Consider the following 20,395-nt stretch of genomic DNA (forward strand, 5'->3'; position numbering starts at 1 on the left):
CACAAGTAACACAACATGCAGTAAACTGCATCCCAGAAAAAAGTTGCTTCTATATATAATTATGCTTTTTGAAGTGGAAACGCGTAGATTTATGTCCTTGTCTTCTTGCGCAATTCATTGATTATAGCCAAATTGCTTCAGTATTCATTGCAAAATTTCATCATTTCATTGATACAGCTGAGTCATTCACAAGAAAGTGGAACAGGATATAGCACAAGCTTTTCTATGTATTTCGTATATTTGATGTAGAAGTCCTACAAGACAATGAGGTGTTACAAAATACAATAGGAAACCATAACACCCTAATATAGACAACAAAAATGAACATCATACAAATGTATCTGTCTTCCCATCTAGTTTAATAGTAGTTACACACACTTTCGCTTTCACAGATCTAAGAAAAAGAGTAATACTAATGGTGGTGGACTAACAATGGGCGATAGCTGAATAATGTAATGAGTGAAATATGATATTTACAGTGTAATAGCTACACAGGTGCATGAGCTCATGGACAAGAACAGAAGCAGCATCGTGTTAAGTTTGAAGGCTGTGTTTGCAATGTCATGTTATGTATAGAGAGGGGATGCAGAGGGCCTGGGATAAGCAGAGGGAGTCTCCATGCGGCTAATGTCATCAGCACTTCTTCTACGAACTCGAGATCCATTAACAGAAGGATTTTGATACCCTCTACTTACATCAGCACTTCTTCTTCTAACACGAGAAGGATTTTGATTGCCTCCATTTGCATTAGGAACCTGCAGCTGCTCCAATGTTCTCACCACTTCATCCATGTTTGGCCTGAACTTGGAATCTATTGACAGGCACCGCAAGCCAAGGTTGGCCACTTTATAGGCATCATCCGTTGAATATTGTCCTTCAAGCCGTGTGTCCAACACACGAAATATTTTACGTTTGTTTGCCAGGTATGGTTTAGCCCATTCCACCAAATTGTGTTGTCCAGATGGTCTATTCTTGTCAACTGCCCTCTTTCCAGATAACATTTCTAGCAGGACAACTCCAAAACTATAGACATCACTCTTGGCAGTAAGATGACCTACAGTAATAATTTAGCCATTAACCAAACAGCTGAATCTGGAATAACTTAACAAATTCAGAAATGGAAAAGGTCATGAAATGGTTTGTTTGGTGTCATAAAACCAGCAGTACCTGTGGCTAGATATTCAGGAGCTGCATATCCGTAGGTTCCCATTACCCTGGTGGAGACATGGCTTTTGTCACCCGTTGGTCCATCCTTTGCCAGCCCAAAATCAGAAAGTTTTGCATTGTAATTCTGTGTGATCAAACAACATACTTATTCCAGATCTGATATGCAAATAGCTTCTACATATTGAATACAAAAAGTTACAAGTTCACATACCGAATCCAGCAATATATTTGAAGTCTTAAAATCTCTATATATCACTTTTGTTTCAGCACTGTGTAGAAAGGCAAGCCCTTTGGCAGCATCAAGAGCAACTTTCAAACGAAGGCTCCAAGAGAGTGGCTGAAAATATGAACCTCCTGTTACAGTACATATTGCCAGTGTTAAACAGATTTCTCAAGTTAAGACTATGAGAGAAGATGGAAAACTTACTCCTGAACAAATGGTTTTCCAAGCTTCCACGAGGCATAAATTCATAGACGAGAAGGCGGTGTTCATCTTCCAGGCAAAACCCAATCAATCTCACTAGATGAGGATGAGAAAGCTGTCCAAGATAGTTGACTTCAGCCTAAAAGAGAAAACAGAAACACAGTAAGGCAATCACATCTAATCTAACCCACCAAAAAGAATCTCCCACTATTTTCAACCATAAGTACTATTGTATGATTGTATTGAAATGGTAACAGGTCTAAAATGTAACGAAGCAACATCATCATGTAACTTAGCAGAACATGGACACAAGGCAACTTAAGATTTGCTTGCTTCTCAAATCATTAACCATGAATTGCACTATGGTGTAACGTCCGCATCATTTGTTTCTTAATTAGTATGAAGTGTGAAGAAAGGATTTGATTAAGCTTACCAACCACTCCCTGTGACCCTGGATGCCATCTTGATTAAGTCTTTTCACAGCAATAACAATACCAGTGCCAGGTTTTGTAGCAGTTAACGAATTCTCATCAATCCACCCTTTAAAAACTGATCCAAAACCACCTTCTCCTAACACACTGTCTGGACGGAAATTCCTAGTGGCCGTCTTAAGTTCTGATAAGGTAAAGCTCTTCAAATTGGATGACTGCAAGATCTCACCCTCACTCCGAGGAGTCAGAGGGACCGAGTTTCCTGAAACCTTATCGTTTGTGCTGCCAAGATAATTTCCATCTGTACTCACATACTTTGAATTGAACCCTGCCAAACCAAACCACAGCCATTACAATCAATTGGTTAAACTTCACCAATGCCAAATCAAATATAACATTCACCGACCGAGCCATACAACTGGATCTTCAGTCATGTTTACACAAGGATCACATTGGTATATGTGAAGAAAAAGATTCAGAGTGTTAACGTTAAGCTTTAAGACTACTCACCAGGAGATGAAAGAACAGGATATCAATTCAGATAAACAAAAATTGAAATTTAGAAACCAGAGTAACCGAAGTTGATTTAATATTTGCTCATCGAACAAGAACAAGAGAGTGTAATTAAACAAAGGGGGAAGCAAAAGGACAAAACTTGGACTAGAAAAAAGAGAGAGCGAGAATACCCAGAAGTAAAAGTGATGAGCATTTAAGCACAAGAACAGAAACCTAAGTGAACGAAAAAACAGGGCACATTAAACAGGGAAAAAAATTAAGGGGGAGATACATAGTTACATACCAGTATTATACGGGCTTTCAGCTTTAATTTGGGCGCTCAAACAAACTCCCATGTTGGCTAGATAACTCAAGATCTTGCAGAAAGCATGAAACTTAAATTGAATACCAAGTAAAGAGAAGGAATTGAGATTGAAAAGACAGAAAACTGATGAAGAAGTTGCAGCTACAGGGTATGTCCGTGTTTACATTGGTAGAGAGAAATGAAGGGAGATTGGGGTAAAAGAATGGATGGATGGAAGTAGAGTAGAAAATTAATAAATAGAAACAGAAAAGAAGGAGAAAGTTGAAAAGAAGAAGGTATTGTGTTGTGTGAGTAGTGAATGGTGGTGGTGAGTGAGGAAACAATGACATTCATTGTATGAAAATGAAGTATGAAGCATGAAGCATGGACCCCTCATGTTCCTGTTTTATTGGTCTCAATGGGCCATCAGATGATGATTTGCATTTTTCGTAGACACTGTGTACTACTGTAGTACAAAGTTTCTCCAAAACAAACGATACTAAGTTCCAATCTCATACACGGCTTACACACACCATCGTTTCTGTCCTGTCTCACCATCTATCAAACCATCTTACTCAAATGGACCAAGCTGTATTCAAAGCTTCTGTTTTGAGAACCACTGCAAAATCTGTTCAAGAAAAACAATTACTTTTTTTTTTTTATGATCAAGTTATCATGTATGTAATTTTTTTCCTTAAAACAAGGAAGATGTTTGGTGACTATAGTAATAAGTGAACTATACCTTACAGAAGTAGGTAGATGTGATCACGTGCTCATTAATAAATGAATGAGGTATTAATGACACCTTTGAATTAGAGGCTGCAAAATAATTTACATATTTTTAATCAATATTTACAAATAAAATACATATTTTCCATATAAAATATGTGGTTACAATTACTTTATTTCATTGTCACAAACTCACACTTGATGTCAAATAGTACAAACAATTGGCTATAGGCCAACTACTTTACAGATAGAAATAGACTTTAATATATTACTATGTCCATATAATAATAATAATAATAATAATAATTTTAATAATAATAATAATAATAGCAAATATGTGTAATTACAAAACACCGGAATGTTAGTTCCCAACCAAAAAAATAAGACTGACCTAATTTGTAAAATAAAACATATTAAACGATATATATTTTTCCTATAATATTATCAATACCATAAATTATATTAAAGTAATGAATCTTTAATCATATCTTTACAAAATAATCACATTTGATATTTTCATAAAGATTCACATCATAAATGTCTTTATCAAATATTGATATTTGATCTATCATAATTGATAAAATCAAGTTAAGTTTCTTATAATTATTTGCATATTAGTGATGTCAAATCCATATTTAACGTTTTTTTAATTTACATGAATAGATTTTGGGTAAATTATATAATATTTTATTTTCTCAATGAGTTCAACATTTATTATCATTATTACTTTTGGAATCTAATATCATCTCTAACACATATATCCATCCAATGACTAAATATTATTTCAACATTTAAAAACAACTTTTAAAACAGTGAATTTTAGGACCTACAAAACAGTGTCTAAGACTCAATGCTTGTGACTATTTTATTTCATCATGTATGAACTTCTTTTTCACTCAAGCTATAAGTCTTTTTTTTTTTTTTTAAATATAAGCTCCATCACTTAAATGTTCATTTTATTATTCAAGTAAGTAAATATTTTATGTAATTATAACTCATTTTTTAATAAATTTGCACTGATGCTCAATTAATCACGTAATTGAATTATAAAACAATTAATAATTCCACTTAACACCTTTATTATAGTTAAAAAGTTTCAAAAAATCAATTATTAATCATATCCTATTTCCCACGTAGCAAATCCTTTTTAATTCACTTCTAAGTTTTTTTGTCGTTTTCTTAGACTCCACAAATCTATTAATTGATCCACATTTTTAATTTTTTTTTGTAAATTTTATTTTAAAACGGTATTTTCTTTAATTGTGTGAGAGACTTTTTAATTTGTCAATTATTTTACAATTGTCCACTTTTTCAGTGTGAATATGCAATAATTTTCATATTAAATAGCTATTAAAATTTGATAACTTTACTGCATGATAATCTTATTATTGAATATAAGTAACATACAATAATATATTTATCTAAATTTAGTTTTGTGGATAAATAATAATAGTTTTATTAATTTATGAAAACGAAAGAAGCTCGTGACATGGAACTGCAAAATCGGAAGAAAAACAGGTGTACGTGATGTGATTTAACAGTTTGACGTCAGAAGAGAAATTGAGTAAACGGATCTACACTCTGCAGTTCCTTTTGTCGTCTTTCATTCATTTTCTCATTATACGAATTGGAGAAAATAACAATAAACAAAGAAAACAAGGATATGTTTATGTAATACAATTATGGAAATCAACTTGCAAAGTCTTAATTAGTAAAAAATAAAAGCAATTAATGTAATTAAGAATTATATCACATGTTAAAGGAAGACTTTCAAATACTATTAAATAAAATACTTTTATGCTTAATTTGATTAGTGGGTGATTACTTTTTGGCAATGAATTAAGTGAATAATAAAATTCAAAAAAATTGAATCTTTTTTTTTTCAATTTGATCAATGAATTGTATTTTGTCCTACCAATTTCAATAATTATTTAAGAGTCGAGATTTATATATAATTTAAATATTTTCTCATCATTTGAAGTTTTTTTAAGAATAAAACCGTCATTATTTGAAAAAAAAAGAAAACCATGATAAAATTTCATTTTTTTTTAAATTGTGATGATTAAGCTTACTATATTTTGTCAAACTTAAATTCGAAATAAATACTAATTAAAACAAGAAAGATAAAATAAACTTATTTAGATGAATAATTATTCATGGTCAAGGAAAATATACTTTCTAAATTTAGATATTTGTCAAAAGTTGTATAGATTTAAAAATGTATAGGTTAAGAAATAGATTTTTAATTTATTAAATATAAACTTGACAATTAACAACATAGTAATTATGAAAGTTGGTAAAAATTTCATATCAGTTTCATGGTAAAAAAAAAAAATTGACGTTGACTAATGAAATATAAAAAATAAGTAAATAATTAGATAAAGTTGTCATTTGAATGTTAAATCAAAGGATATGTGCAATTTACTACCAATGAAGCCATAAATAGATGTGAAATGTGAAAAGGTGGTTGTTGCAATGGACTTTCCTCCAAACCAAAATCAAAATATAATTATTAGGCAATATGTTGAAAAAAATGAGAACCAAAAAAGGAAAAATGAAAAATTGTGAACCGTGAAATAAGTAAATGATTCAACCAAGTAGGCTAGAAAATTTTGAAGAGTTGAAGAAAGTTGTTAAAAAGTACAAAATTTGGAGCATAAAGAAACTCATTCAATCAATTTAAACTTTTCTTTCTTTCTCTTAAATTTTTGCTTTGTGCTCCAATGGCTTTTAACTTTTTAAGTGTAGCAATCTATGCCCATTGGGATCAAAACTTGTGAATTAATAAAGGAAAGTCATCATGTCCTTTGCAAAGCATTTATTGCTTTTCAAGCCAAAAAGGGCAGAAGATGTTCACACGTTTAAAGGTCATTTCGTTTTGGAAAATATATTTTAACACCATTTTTTGACACCACTTTGATCCTGCACACGTGTTAAAATGTGGTTGGACGATTTCAAATTAAAAAAACAAACTTTGGTTTTTCTCTTCCAAATATACTCCTGCCTCAACTTTTTTAATTTGAAATCGTTCAATCACATTTTGACACGTGTGCAGTGTCAAAATGATATAAAAAAATGGTGTTAAAATATCATTTTCCTTTCGTTTTTTCTCTGTGAATCTGTTTTTTCTTTCTCTTCACCTGATAGAAAATTCACCCTTCTCTCTCTTTTTTCTTGGAGCAAACTTGGGAGAAAAACTTCCTTAAGAACTCTCAACATTTCAATATAGAAAAGAAGCTTGAGTGATGTGGTGATTCTAAAAAAGAATAGTGGTAGACTCCTCCTTTTAAGTTAAAAGAAACTAAAAAATTAAATGTTTTGTTTCTAAAATTTATTTAAATGACTGAAAAATTCCCTTGTGCTGTGAAGTCATTTATTTGAATCAAAATTTGAAAGTTGAGTTTTTAGGCTTGTTTTGCTGTGGGTAAATTTACAAGATTGAAAATTTTGCAAAATGATTGATTAGAATGTTTAATTTGTTATTGTTGTGAATTTGTGAGTAGAAAACATTGTTGATAACTTATTGTTATAAACCATCATTGAGAGAGCTATCAAACTGTGATGAAATTGGTGTTAATGAAAATTGAATAAGCGTGAATGAAACATAGTTTTGATGATGAAACATATTCACTCGCTCAATTTAAATATCCTTTCGTACCCGCATTCGACAGAGATCAAAGAACCACGACATAAGAATGTCACAAAGCAAAGATGGTCAGGCAAACAAGGACTAAGTTCAGAACGAGAACGATGTTGGACGATGGAACCTACGAATCTGACAGTTCTTACTGGTTCTACCATTTTTAGACCGCTTCTTACCTGTTAATTTGTTTCATCCAATTCATTGGGACGATTGGAACCTAACATAGTTGACAACCGCATCAATAGTAGTAATCAAATTTACTACAGTTAACTAGTTTTGAACATTATTTACCCACCAAATGTTATGGTAGTTACACTATTTGCATTAAGAAATTTAACCAAAATCCAATGGATCGCCTGTGGATGAGATCACAGGAACGCGCGTTTATTAGGCAGTACTAAACACAAAGTTGAAAGCATTTGCCACAAAGCACAGAACCAAAACTCAAACAGTAATTTCCGAAGCAGCTTGAAAGGCAGCATATCAGTTCCTAACTACGAATTTCAATTCTTCTTCACGGTGGCAGCGTTTATGATGTCCACGAACTCCGGCTAATCACAGAGAAGTACAAAAGTTAGTTGCTTAAATGTTAAAGTAATTTGAAACCAAACACAACCAAAACAATGGGTAAAAAGAATTACCTTGAGGGAAGCACCACCAACCAAAAATCCATCAACATCGGCCTGTCCTGCCAATTCTTTGCTGTTTCCTCCATTTACAGAACCTGCAGTTAGTGAATGTTCGTTAGATCAGAAACTCACTGTTTATTCTTTTCACACGCAACTACAACTAAATTACATACGATACAATAGAAAGGGTAAAGTGCATGCAAGATTACCTCCATAGATAATTCTTACAGATGCGGCAACTTCGGCACTCACATTATCCTGAAACCATTTCCTCAAAGCAGCATGAACCTAAGGCCAAACACCCAACAAACATCTTACAAAAGATACAAGATGGAGGAAATCACGGGGTATCAAATGTCTACATTGGCAAAAGGTCAAAGAACAAGATAGAGAGTTACACAAGCTAGAACATTTAAGAACAATAAAATTTATAAATAAAAAAATCAGTATAGTGACACTAGAAGAATAGTATTATTGACAAAACATAGGCTAGCATACCTCTTGAGCCTGAGCAGGTGTTGCAACCTTTCCTGTTCCGATGGCCCAGACTGGCTCGTAGGCCAAAACAACATTGTCCCAGTTTGATATTTTAGCTGCAAACATAATTCAGGTCAACTAAAATATAGATTGATAACAGAAGTAAGCAATGAACAATGATAATATGTTAAAGCAACTATTAATGGTTCTATAAAAAGATCTGCAAAGGCCTTTATACAATATTTGTGAGAAAATCACAGAAATAAAACAAAAATTAATGAGTATGCAGAAAATTAAAACTTGTATATGTAGTGGGGTGAAGGGGGGTGGACGGGAGTACCGGCAATTGCTTTTGTTTGCTCAGAAACAACAGCTGTTGTTGTACCAGCTTCACGCTGTTCAAGAGTCTCTCCGATGCAAGCAATAACTTTCAGACCTTGTGAAAGTGCATATGCAACTTTGTCTCCCACAAACTGATAGACGATAAAGCATGTGGTAGTGTTATAATTTATGTCATTAAACTTCAAAAAGAATTTATAACAAAAGAAGGTAAACCAAAGACAACAGGCTTTGTACCTCATTTGATTCTTGCAAAAGCTGCCTCCGTTCAGAGTGACCAATAATAACCCACGGAATTTCCAAATTAACAAGCATTTCAGCACTATTAATGCAAAATAAAAAATTTACAACTATTAAAAGATGGGTAAAACATTTGAGAACGCGTGCCTCACTGTTTATAAATCTCTAATACAAAGGGGGAGGAGTAGACAGTTCTATTTCATGGTTCAACTGAAGAAAATTAAGATAACTAAGCCATTAGCCTAAAATAACTAAATGCAAAGCACATGACCAAATGAAAAGTATTAAAGAAAAATGAAGTAACGTACCTAACTTCTCCGGTATAAGCACCACCTTTGCGAACCCAACAGTTCTGTGCCGCCACATGGAAATCAGGACGCAGTAAAGTTTTTACAAGGGGAAGGAACACAAAAGGTGGACTCACAACAACTTCTGTAAAAGACATATTTAATAGCACGTGTCAAAAGATCATCATCAAGCAATAAAAATTGGATGATCATATATGCAAAAGAAATAAGTGGAGATACCAACAATAGATATATGCGAAACCAGTCAAGAACTGTAAGAGGTTCAAGGGAGCCAGGTGCTTGATATCTTTGGTAAAAAAAAATTATGATGCAATTGTGTACTGTACAACTGACAAGTATACGAAACATCGTCTCTGCTATCTAAATAAATAATTTAGGTCCCGTTATAACAAACCACTTCATCACTACATAAAAAAAAAACTGGTTCTGAATTAAATGATACAGAATTAGGACCTTTTTAAAGTAGTGAGTAGTTTTATGATTATAATCCTCGGTCCAAAAAATGGTTCATATTAAAAGTGAAATTAACTTGAGCCAGATAGATCGTTGACAAGATTGTGTTAAGTATGAAACGTTCGGCAGAAAAAGAGAAAATCCCATAAGAAGTTAGATAAGACTCACCCACGACATCTTCTCCAGGGACTTTCGCTTCATTCAGAGTAGTAACAATCTTCTTCACCTCCTCAGTGGTTCCATTCTGCAACAAAATCAATTCAAACATCAGTTACGCTGACGAATCACTGAAGGATTTCAAAACACAAGTGGTTTCAATAATAAGTTCTTCCCACGACATTGTCAAGACAGATCCATGAAAATATAAAGAAGGCATACCGGGCAATTAGAAATGCCGTCATCAGATTACAAATAAAGCATGCACACAACACAAATACTTTCAAGATCATCACAAAATGGCAAAGTGCATGTTTCTTTTACAAATCTCCAAAGAGAACAAGGATCTTAGTCCGAAGAGTTTCACTACTACTATATACTGGCTAGATCGGAAACAAAAAAAGTGATACCCATGAAATGATTTACAAACAAAAATTAAAACCTTCCGATCCGTTTAGCTAGAGATGTTCTACATTCCCCAGATAGTTTCAGAGCCCAGCCTTTTCAAATTAGAACAACTCTCGAAGTTGATCGTTTAGAACTAACGAGATTTCGTTTATCAAGATTAAAATAAAATCACACATACAAGAAAAGGTAAATGATGCAGAAAATGAAGAGGCGATTGAAACATACGCATTTCCAGTTTCCACCGACGAAGAATTTTCTGCCCATATTTTTGTTTGGTTTGATTTCGATTCCTACGAGAAAGTGAAGAAACAGAGAAACCCTTGTTCTACAACGCACCACAAAGTGACTGTCCACACAACCTTATCACTCTTTATAACGCGGACAAACGGAATATGCTTTAGGGCATTTCCTTGCACATCTTTTTTTAATTAACTACTTTTAAACACTAATTCTTTTAATTAAAAGGTTTAAGTAAATTCGATCTAACACACACCAGAATCATAACTTATCTTAGGCCTCAATTAATTAATACAAAATTAGTCTTTTTCTTTTTTGTAGATTTTAACTACTAAAATGTGAAGCTTAATTATTTTAATTATTGATAGAAAGTCTTGTTTAAATTGAACCATCATATAATATAACTAATTTATCATTAGTTCTATGTATTGGGTACATAAAATATAAATCTTCTTATCTATTACATTGTTAATAAGGATCTTTAATATTTCAATTAATATATAATGTTATCGACATAATTTCTAGGGTCGAAATTTTTAATCTAATAGATATTTTACAAAAGCATTAAATTATATTAAAAACTTAACTTATAATGATATAAATCAATCTATGCCAGTAAAATTACAAAATTGTTACCTTTTCTGAGATATATAAATGCTTGCAATAAGAACAAGCAATCAGCATGAATCAAATGCCAGTTGTATGATATACATACATACATATATACATATATATATATATATATATATATATATATATATATATATATATGAAAAAAACAAAAATTTAGATTTTTAAACATGGTGATGGTTATGTAATATCCGAATAATTTTTTGAACTTTGACTAATTCAATGAAGTATCTATTTAAAGTATATTACATTATTATAATAGGAAAAAAAAGATTATTAAATGTCAAAACCAAAGCTTTCGAAAAAAATGTTCACAAGTCAACGTAAATACTGGACACTATAGTTTTAAATGTATGATTTGGTCGTCACTGAAAAAAGACGATTACGTATTTTTTTTTCGTCCTTTTTTTTTTTCAGAAGCGTCGCATTCATCTATCTGTAAATAAATTAATTTGAGGTTATTTTACCTATTTTTTTTATGTGGTTGTGGAAATATCAAAATCACCAATCAATATTAATAATGGAGAACATAAAGGTTATTTATAATATTAATGAAAAAGAAAACATAATACGATGCATATGTAAAAAATCATCTTGAGTTGGATTCTAGTTTTTGAACATACAAAAGAAAAGGGTGAGAAATTATAAGAATTATGATATTTGACAATATTATTTAATTTTGTGATTAATTCAAAATTATTCTTTAATTAATAATAATCATAAATATCGTCGATAATATAAAAATGAGACGTAATATTGAAATCTTTTCAATGTTATTAATTTATATTATTGTGGTCAGAAACGCAAGGTGAGAGATAAGCATTTAAGACATGGCTGTTATAGAGGGTTGTGAAAGTCCCAACCATCCACGATTTACAACCAAGCAAGAATAAGTTTGCGGTCCTTGAAACTACTTTTATTTTATGTGGCTCTTGTGAAAAGAGTTCAATTTCTAGAATTCACATACATTTATATTCATTTATTAAACATATTTTATAAAAAGTAAAATAGTTATAAAAAAAAATTATATTATTTTAAAATATTTAATATTAAATAAATATAAATATTTATGTGTGTAAAAATATTTTATTCCTTAAAAGAGTGACGTTAACTTCACATTGGAAAATGATTCAGACAGTAAGTCATGTACTTACTCACCCAAATTAGAATACAGGTCACGGGTGTGTTTGATAAAAGTAAATGTTGAATTAATTTCAAAGTGAAAAGTTAGTCGAGAAATGCACCTGGGCAGGTTGATGAGTTAGTTTTTTACTTTTAATTATAAGTGTTAAGAGTATATTGTCATTACGGATCTTTAAAATATATTTTGGAGTCTCAAAAGTTTCTTTTTTAAATATATATAAGTATTAGAAGACTAAATATATAAAATTTATTAAAATTAAAAAAAAGTTAACTTTTAATTATATTCTAATTTTTGTTCGTGTATGATCTATGCATTTGGCCGGTCGATTAGAAAAATGAGACCGAGCGATGTGTAATTATAGATAATTTTAAGTATAATATTTAATCAAGTTTATTACAAAGTATTACTTGTTAGGTATTGGACTGTGATTACAATTTTAAAAATTATAAGCTTATCTTGAAACCTATAAATACAAGTCTTAAGTAGGAGGATGATTGTATTTATTGCGAATTTAAGATTTTACTATCATATTCGTTGAGTTAGACTACTTACTGACTTAAACGTCGGAATATCTTTGACAAGTACCCACCAGTATGGTTTGGAACTCGGACATTGAGAACACAGAGGAATTTGATTAAGTGTGTTATGGACAACGTGAATAGATCAAGAAAAATAGTGTAAAAAAATGTTTGATAATAACCATTAACGCACACTCAAAGCAATGTAAAAGAAGTTGGGATCAAAATTCACCTAATGAATAAGAAAGTTTTTGCTTATTTTGATAGATGTAAAATACAAAGTTAAAAGTTTCCATGATACTTTTAAATAATTTGTAATTTTATATGATGGATAAAATATATTTTGAATACTTGTAGTTTTCTAATTTTATAAATGCTTTTACTAATTTAGTTTCTACGTATAAATTCTTTTAAATAAAGTTAGATTCTAATGTGAATGTGAATGTGAATGGTATGTTATGTTATCATATTGGTATTTTCTTCATAAAGTAGATTAAGTTTGGTAAGAGTTTAGAAAATTATTTTAAAAAATTGATAGTATGTTTAGAAGAGTAAGACATGTTTTAATATTAAACATTAAAACATAATTATAATTTTTGTAAACGAGTTTTATTATTTTAAATGTGAATTTTTTATAAATTTTTTCTTAAAATTCTCTTTCTTTTTTCTAGGTTTTTTACTACCTATTCATCTTTTTTAATATCGAAAATTGTGTGATTTCTCTGTGCAGTGAGTTCATCGATATCAATTTATGAGTAGTACATACTAGTTTGGCGTTAAACGTCTTTAAGCATTTTAGCTTCAAACCATTGAGCACTCTTTTTCACCACTAAGTGCCTAGTTTTGTAAATGCTTTGACATTGGGTCATAGTACGACATCATCAAATGTCATATTGTATTGTAGGTCTGAAGCAGTTTAATTTTATGACGTTAAGAGGTAGAAGGGTGTCGCTAAGTGTGGCTTTTTGTGAGAAGAATGAACCGAACACCAAAACTAGCACTAAGCGTCGCCTTTGGCGAGAAGTCTGGTGTTAGGCGCCATTTCTGAACATCAGTTTGAATGTTTGATTTATTTGTCTTCTTTTGTTGTTTGAGATTGATTTAAATGAATTTTAAGTATGTTATGGGTGATATGGCTTTGTATCAAGATGAAGACTTTGTTGCCGATATGTTTGATAATGTCGTTGACAAAATTTCGAGGGGAAATTATGTATGGTGATGATGTTTAGTGTATACAATGGCATGTGAGAGTTCAATAAGGAGGTATCTTAATATTCTATCAATCATTCAACTCGTGTAAAGAGGAATGGCAGAGATAGAGAATGACAAGAGGTCCTCACAAGTAACTATTTGGTCTTATGCACGAAGGGGACTAACATTATGAATAGTAAGTGAGGTGATAAACCCATGTTTATAACTCTCCGGAACATAAATACTACTACTACAAGTACATCATATTAAAGTCATGTGTCAAAGACATCTAGATAATTGAATTTGATATCAATTGTTTTTGTATGTTTATATGAGTTATTGTATTTCATAAATGTTTAGTTTATATTTTCAAATGATTGAATTATCTTAAGGTAATTCTTTTGAACATATCCTATTTTTTATGATTGCCTCATCATGTGAGGAGATGGTGTGTTAGGTGATAATATGTCTTTGATAGAATACAATCCAGTATAATAATTATACAAAAATTTTATAGTTATTTTGCACATGAGTTGAGTTCTTTAAAAAAAAAACATGTAATTTATAGTTTGTGTAAACATCATGTTACTATAGTTATATAGTTATTACTATGAATAACTATATTAATGGTGTTATTAAATTTTATAATGTTTTATTCAATAATTTTATATTCTTAAATAAAATGTTACAAGTTTTAAGTTTTTCATATACGTAAATTTGAATATTTTTAAATAAATTTTTATTATGAAAATTGTATCAAATACTTATAATTTTATATTTTTTATAGTTCATTCAATCTGATTTTGCTTTTAACATCATTACTTATGTGTCTTTACAAGTTTTAAGTTGATTATTAATTTAAGTATCTTTAGTTAACTCTCTCTATTAACAATTTCTGTTTTTTTATTGAATGAGTAAAACATTTATATTTTCTCAACTGAATATTGAATTAGTTTTTGTCATCTCAAATATAAAACCATATAGTTGGACAATAAAAGTAGTGAAATTGTTGACTTTAAATTATTATATTTATTGAGGTTCTCAGTGCTTCCCATGCTTGGTTTGACTTTAGTATTTGATTAAAACACAAAAATAATGCCATTTTTTTTTATAAAGATAATCATAACTCTAAAGTTTCCTTTTTATTGTTATTCAATTCGCGATCTTATGTTTGTAAGATTTTAAATTTAAGGAAAATGATATTTTAACACCATTTTTTGACACCATTTTGACACTGTACACGTGTCAAAATGTGGTTGGACGATTTTAAATTAAAAAAATAAATTTTGGTTTTTCTCTTTCAAATATACTCCTGCCTCAATTTTTTTAATTTGAAATCGTCCAATCACATTTTGACACGTGTGTAGTGTCAAAATGGTGTCAAAAAATGATGTTAAAATATCATTTTCCTAAATTTAAACGGTCAAGACACTGTGACAAAATCAAATGAAAATAAATTAATAAAAAATATACAAGTTTTGGATATTGAAAAAAATAACAATTTTTAGCAAATACGAGCTTAAAACTTAACTATGCAATCTTTTATTTTTCACCCAATGATACATCTACTCAAAGAATTTTTTAAACTTGATTAAATTTATTACTTCAAATTATATATTCGATAATCACAAGCCCATTATGTTTCATTTTAATAAGTTAAAACCATATATGACTATTATTTCATAATTTACTATTATTCTAAGTAATTTTTTTAAGAGGTATCTTTTTACGAGTCTCTTCAACCACATAACACTCAAGTCCAAAATTTCTACTAACTTTTTTTGTATTATTTCTCTTCTGAACCTTCAAAATATACTAATGTTAGTATATTAGAATTTTTTTTAATATATTTTAAAATATCAAAATTTAAAATATTGAACAGAAAGAAAATAGTAAAAATTTAAGAGAGAATTCCTTGTTATCAAAATTTTTTTTATCGTAAATATATAAGCTCCTAGATTGGATGAATGAAACCTTTTATTTTCATGTTTGATAATTTTTCTTATGTTTGATCTTACAAAATGACTCAATTTAAGAATTGAAAAAATATTATACATTCACCATTTAATTGTCTTGCTGAAATATGTTGACCATATACTCTTTTTTTTAGACTAAGTTTGCAATAAATTCATAAACTTCAATAACTTTTCAAAGAGGACCACGAATATTTCCTTGGTTTGGAAATTATCAAGCTAGGAATTTTTTTTATTGCAAAAAAGGTATAATTTTATTTTATTAAAAGATACCACACTTGTAATCTCCATCTTCATTATCGTGTTTTAAGTATGGATATTTATATTCCTATCTTGCATTTTATTAACATGATCGTTTAATTAATTTCTATATTATTACAGATTCATTACCTATTAATATTACTTATGTTACGGAAAATTTAAATTCAATATCTATTACTTGTCATTTTGTTTTATAGAGATGAAAAGTCTAGGATCCATAATATCGTTGATATTAATAACAAATTAAACATTATTATAATAAGGAAACCTATGATTTAGAGAATGAAGAAACGACAAAACCTAGAACAGAAATACAATTTGAATCGTCAATCTTAAGACAAATGAAAATTTCATAAAAAATCACCTTTACGTCTATATATATATATATATATATATATATATATATATATNTATATATATATATATATATATATATATATATATATATATATATATATATATATATATATATATATATATATATTTTAAAAACATAACATAGAAAAATACTTCAAATTATTTAAAAGAATAACTTTTCCATTTTACATCATAAAATAAAAAAGATATACATTATTAAAAAGATATTATTCAAATTGAGACGAATAATAAATTTTAAATTTATATTTAACGTGTACTGATATTAAGAGCTTGCAGAGATAACACAATAGCCTAAAAGACATTAAAAGTAAGGTTAAATTTACATATTCCTTCCTTTACTTCGAAAGTAATGTTATAATAAAATGCTCCTTTCTTCACTCGTTTTAACGTTCTTCGAAGAAAATATATCTTCTCCGAGATGCTCTCTTCCTTCAAAGGAAGACATTTTTGTTTGATAACTTGTAATTTCTTCTTGCTTTTATTAATCTCTCTTGATAAGAGACTTTTCGCCAATCTCTTCACTATAAGATGCTCCGATTCTTTCGATTTTTGAAATTTTTTCAATGAAGATCTCCTTGTCGAAAGTCTCCTTGCCAAAAGTCTCGCCTTCATTGCAATAAGGCCTAAAGACACCTTATAAGTATCAACAAATTCTTTATATGAAATATTGATACAAAATAAAAACTCTACATATGTAATCGATTCCTTCCACTCAAAAACCCATTACAATCCCTAAAGCAACAAATTTATTTTACAGAGAAGAACGAAAGTTATCCAAATAAAATGGAAAAGAAAACCTAACCTTTTTATCGAAGCAAAGTAAATCAAAATATGGCCTCCACAAAGATGGCTTAAGGATGAATTTCCAGCAGTGCTTAGCATTTGAATGCCATAAGCTATTTAAATAGCGGCAAGATCACACACCAGCACACAAAAATTTAAAATAAAAACTGATCCCGATAACAGATAAACCACGAAAATAAAATAAAGAATAATGATATTTAGACAACATTTTTCTTACAACATTTGAACTTTGATTACGTGTCAATATGTAATTGGTCAAAAATTACTCCAGAATCAATAATAATAATCATAATCATTATTGTGGAGTAATTTTTGACCAATCACAAATTGAATTGTAATCAATGTTTAAATCTTATAAAAAAAATGTTGTCTAAATATCATTATTCTAAAATAAAATACAACAGTAAACAAAATTATTAATTAATATCTAAAATTTAAGTTTAATTTAATAAAATTAAAGTTTAGAATAAAGGAGAGGAAAAGAAGAGGGAAAAAATTGAATAAAATTTATTAAAATTATAGTTTTTTAAATTATCTAATTCTTAAAACATTCTAAATTTATTTAATTGTATATATTTGTTGACATTTGCAATAAACCTAGATTATTTTATCGAAATTTAAAACTCTCTACAGTTCACCATCGTCAATTATTTCCATTCTTTACACTTCACAAACGTTTTCTCACCAATGAAAAGAGGAAGTGAGGAAATCCTAGGAGTTTCAATTCACTAGTTCAGGACATTCAGATTCAGTACAAACAAATCCAAGCTAAACCTACAAAATCACATCATCTCCCTACAAAATCAAAACCAAATAATTTCATAAACTTAAATTTCTAAAATTTTATTAATAATTTTGTTTAAATTTTATTTTACTAGTTTTAAGTTTTGTAATATATAGTTTGATTTGATAAAGATAAAATAGAGATATATAGTTATGATTTTTTTGTTTATATAGTAAAATATTATTTTATGATAGATTAAGCAAATTTTATTTTTAAGACAATTGATATTTTATTTTCAGATTTTATTTTTATTTTTATAATATTTCAAGTATCACAACTATTTAAATCTTTTTAATTATCAATGAATAATAAATCATAATTTAAAAAAAATGCTTAATCTATCAATTGTTGTAAATAATCCAAATGCCTCAGTTAACATTGAAGCAAAATGTTTGAAACAACAAATAAAGTTAAAAATTTTTGATAAAAAGGATTAAAACTAGAGTTTTCTAAAGTTGAAGGACTAAATTGTACTTTAGTTTGAAATGGGGACTAAGACCAAAATCGTCCCAAGGTATAGGAACTAAAAACATATTTAACCATATCATTTATTTTAAAATAATTTGAAAAATATAATTAGTCACGTGTCAGTCATATCATGTTACATTGGCAATGAGAGTGATTCTTCCTACACCTCACTCATCTCTTCCCGCATCTCCTTTGTCAGATAATCATTAAGTGTTATTTTTTTTAGTCATTAAATAATTAAAAGAGATCATCCATTCCTTTCTCCTTATTGATATTTTCAAACCCTACACTCCCCCTTTTTGTTCTCTCTTCTCTGAGTGTTGCTCCTCCTCTCCTTCATTTGCTTCTCACAGTTTCTTTTTCTCTTCCGTTGATTATGAGTTTCATAAGTTTGTAAGTGATATTTGTATATACTGCTGCTCGCAGCCTTAAATTGGAAGTGTGGTTAAGAACATAGTGTTGGAAGTGTAGTTAGATAACTTGCCGCACTTGAAAACGCACTTAAAAGCTCATCGCAGTTGAAAATGCGCTTTAGCAATTGGAAATGCAGTAACCACAGCTTAAATTGCGGTTCATTCCCATCGCAACTTTAATTGTTGTTCATTCCCACCATAACTTGAATTGCGGTTCATTTTCACCGCCGCTTGAATTGCGGTTCATTTCCACCGCAACTTGAATTGCGGTTCATTCCTACAGGTATTCCCTTTCTTATTTTTTCAAATTTTTTCACTGTTAGATCATTTTCTTTATTGTTTATTTGTTTCAGAGAGTTTCGAAAATATTAAAGGAGTAAAAATATCACATTAATTTTATACCATAATTTAATATAATAAACAATTAACATTTATAATAAATATACCAAATTATTATATATTCTTAAATATTTAACGTCAACTTTGCACAAATATTTAACGTCAACTTTGCACAGTTCCATAAAAATAATTATCTTTCCCTCCCAACCCCACCAAGCAAATGAGACCAAGAAAAAGAAGGAGAAGAAAAAAATAAGTATTTTTAATTTTATTATTCTAAAAGAAATAAAAAGAGGACCTAATTTTTTTTTTCTGTGCACAAGTAAAACACATGGACCAATAAAAGAAAGTCCTTTATATACACTTAGAAAAGTGGATAGAATATAGTAAAGCACACTTAACCACTACTCAAACAGCGGTGGGAATGAACCGCAATTCAAGCGGCGGTGGAAATGAACCGCAATTCAAGCTGCGGTTCGGTGAGCTTTTATCTGCGTTCTCAAATGCGGCAAGTTATTTAAGTATACGTCCAACACTTTGTTGTTAACCACACTTCCAAGTTAAGACCGCGAGCAACACTATATATAAATATCACATACAAACTTATGGAACTCATAATCAACGGAAGAGGAAAAAAAAAACTGTGAAAAGAAAATGAAGGAGAGGAGGAGAAGCACTAAGAGAAGAGAGAAGAAAAAGGGGGGGGGGGGGGNGTAGGGCTTGAAAATATCAATAAGGAAAAATGAATGGATGATCTTTTTTAATTATTTAATGACTAAAAAAAGTAACACTTAATGATTATGTGACAAAGGAGGTGCAGGAAGAGACGAGTGAGGTGTAAGAAGAATCACTCTGGCAATGATAATTAGAGCGGTCAACACAGGTAATCTGGTTCAATTTGGCCCGGTCTACCACGGGTTGGTCATTTAGCGAGTCAACTCAATCTGACTCATGGGCAAACGGGTTGATTCATTGACTCACTTAAATACATTTTTTTAAAATAAAAAAATTATAAACTTTTTATAATTTAAATCTAAACAAATTTCACTTCT

The 20,395-nt window shown here is 29.7% G+C and overlaps 2 protein-coding genes across 2 annotated transcripts; both read right to left on the reverse strand.

Moving 5' to 3' along the window:
• Positions 1-209: 209 nt before the first annotated feature.
• LOC106759319 (probable serine/threonine-protein kinase PBL9) lies at positions 210-3,380 on the reverse strand. The gene is made up of 6 exons (XM_014642436.2): positions 2,822-3,380; positions 2,025-2,350; positions 1,595-1,730; positions 1,379-1,521; positions 1,168-1,291; positions 210-1,054 (listed from the first exon to the last, which is right to left on the reverse strand). The coding sequence occupies exons 1-6, from the start codon at positions 2,871-2,873 to the stop codon at positions 567-569; spliced, it is 1,269 nt and encodes a 422-aa protein (XP_014497922.1). The 5' UTR covers positions 2,874-3,380; the 3' UTR covers positions 210-566.
• Positions 3,381-7,416: 4,036 nt separating this feature from the next.
• Positions 7,417-10,573, reverse strand: LOC106759537 (triosephosphate isomerase, cytosolic). Its single transcript, XM_014642750.2, has 9 exons — positions 10,429-10,573; positions 9,808-9,883; positions 9,187-9,310; positions 8,876-8,960; positions 8,640-8,772; positions 8,321-8,415; positions 8,032-8,110; positions 7,835-7,917; positions 7,417-7,744 (listed from the first exon to the last, which is right to left on the reverse strand). The coding sequence occupies exons 1-9, from the start codon at positions 10,465-10,467 to the stop codon at positions 7,697-7,699; spliced, it is 762 nt and encodes a 253-aa protein (XP_014498236.1). The 5' UTR covers positions 10,468-10,573; the 3' UTR covers positions 7,417-7,696.
• Between the last annotated feature and the right edge of the window lie 9,822 nt (positions 10,574-20,395).

This window comes from Vigna radiata, chromosome 4 (assembly GCF_000741045.1).
Source record: "Vigna radiata var. radiata cultivar VC1973A chromosome 4, Vradiata_ver6, whole genome shotgun sequence".
NCBI classification, from domain to species: Eukaryota; Viridiplantae; Streptophyta; class Magnoliopsida; order Fabales; family Fabaceae; genus Vigna; species Vigna radiata.

Excerpts from the sequence above, each read along its gene's own strand:
- LOC106759319 (XM_014642436.2), bottom strand. The coding sequence starts at position 2,873 with ATGGGAGTTTGTTTGAGCGCCCAAATTAAAGCTGAAAGCCCGTATAAT. Across the intron at positions 1,522-1,594 it reads GGAAAACCATTTGTTCAGGA|GAGGTTCATATTTTCAGCCA; the intron begins GTAAGTTTTCCA and ends GTACTGTAACAG. Across the intron at positions 1,055-1,167 it reads TCCTGAATATCTAGCCACAG|GTCATCTTACTGCCAAGAGT; the intron begins GTACTGCTGGTT and ends TTATTACTGTAG.
- LOC106759537 (XM_014642750.2), bottom strand. The coding sequence starts at position 10,467 with ATGGGCAGAAAATTCTTCGTCGGTGGAAACTGGAAATGC. Across the intron at positions 7,918-8,031 it reads TGTAAGAATTATCTATGGAG|GTTCTGTAAATGGAGGAAAC; the intron begins GTAATCTTGCAT and ends CACTAACTGCAG. Across the intron at positions 7,745-7,834 it reads TTGGTGGTGCTTCCCTCAAG|CCGGAGTTCGTGGACATCAT; the intron begins GTAATTCTTTTT and ends CTCTGTGATTAG.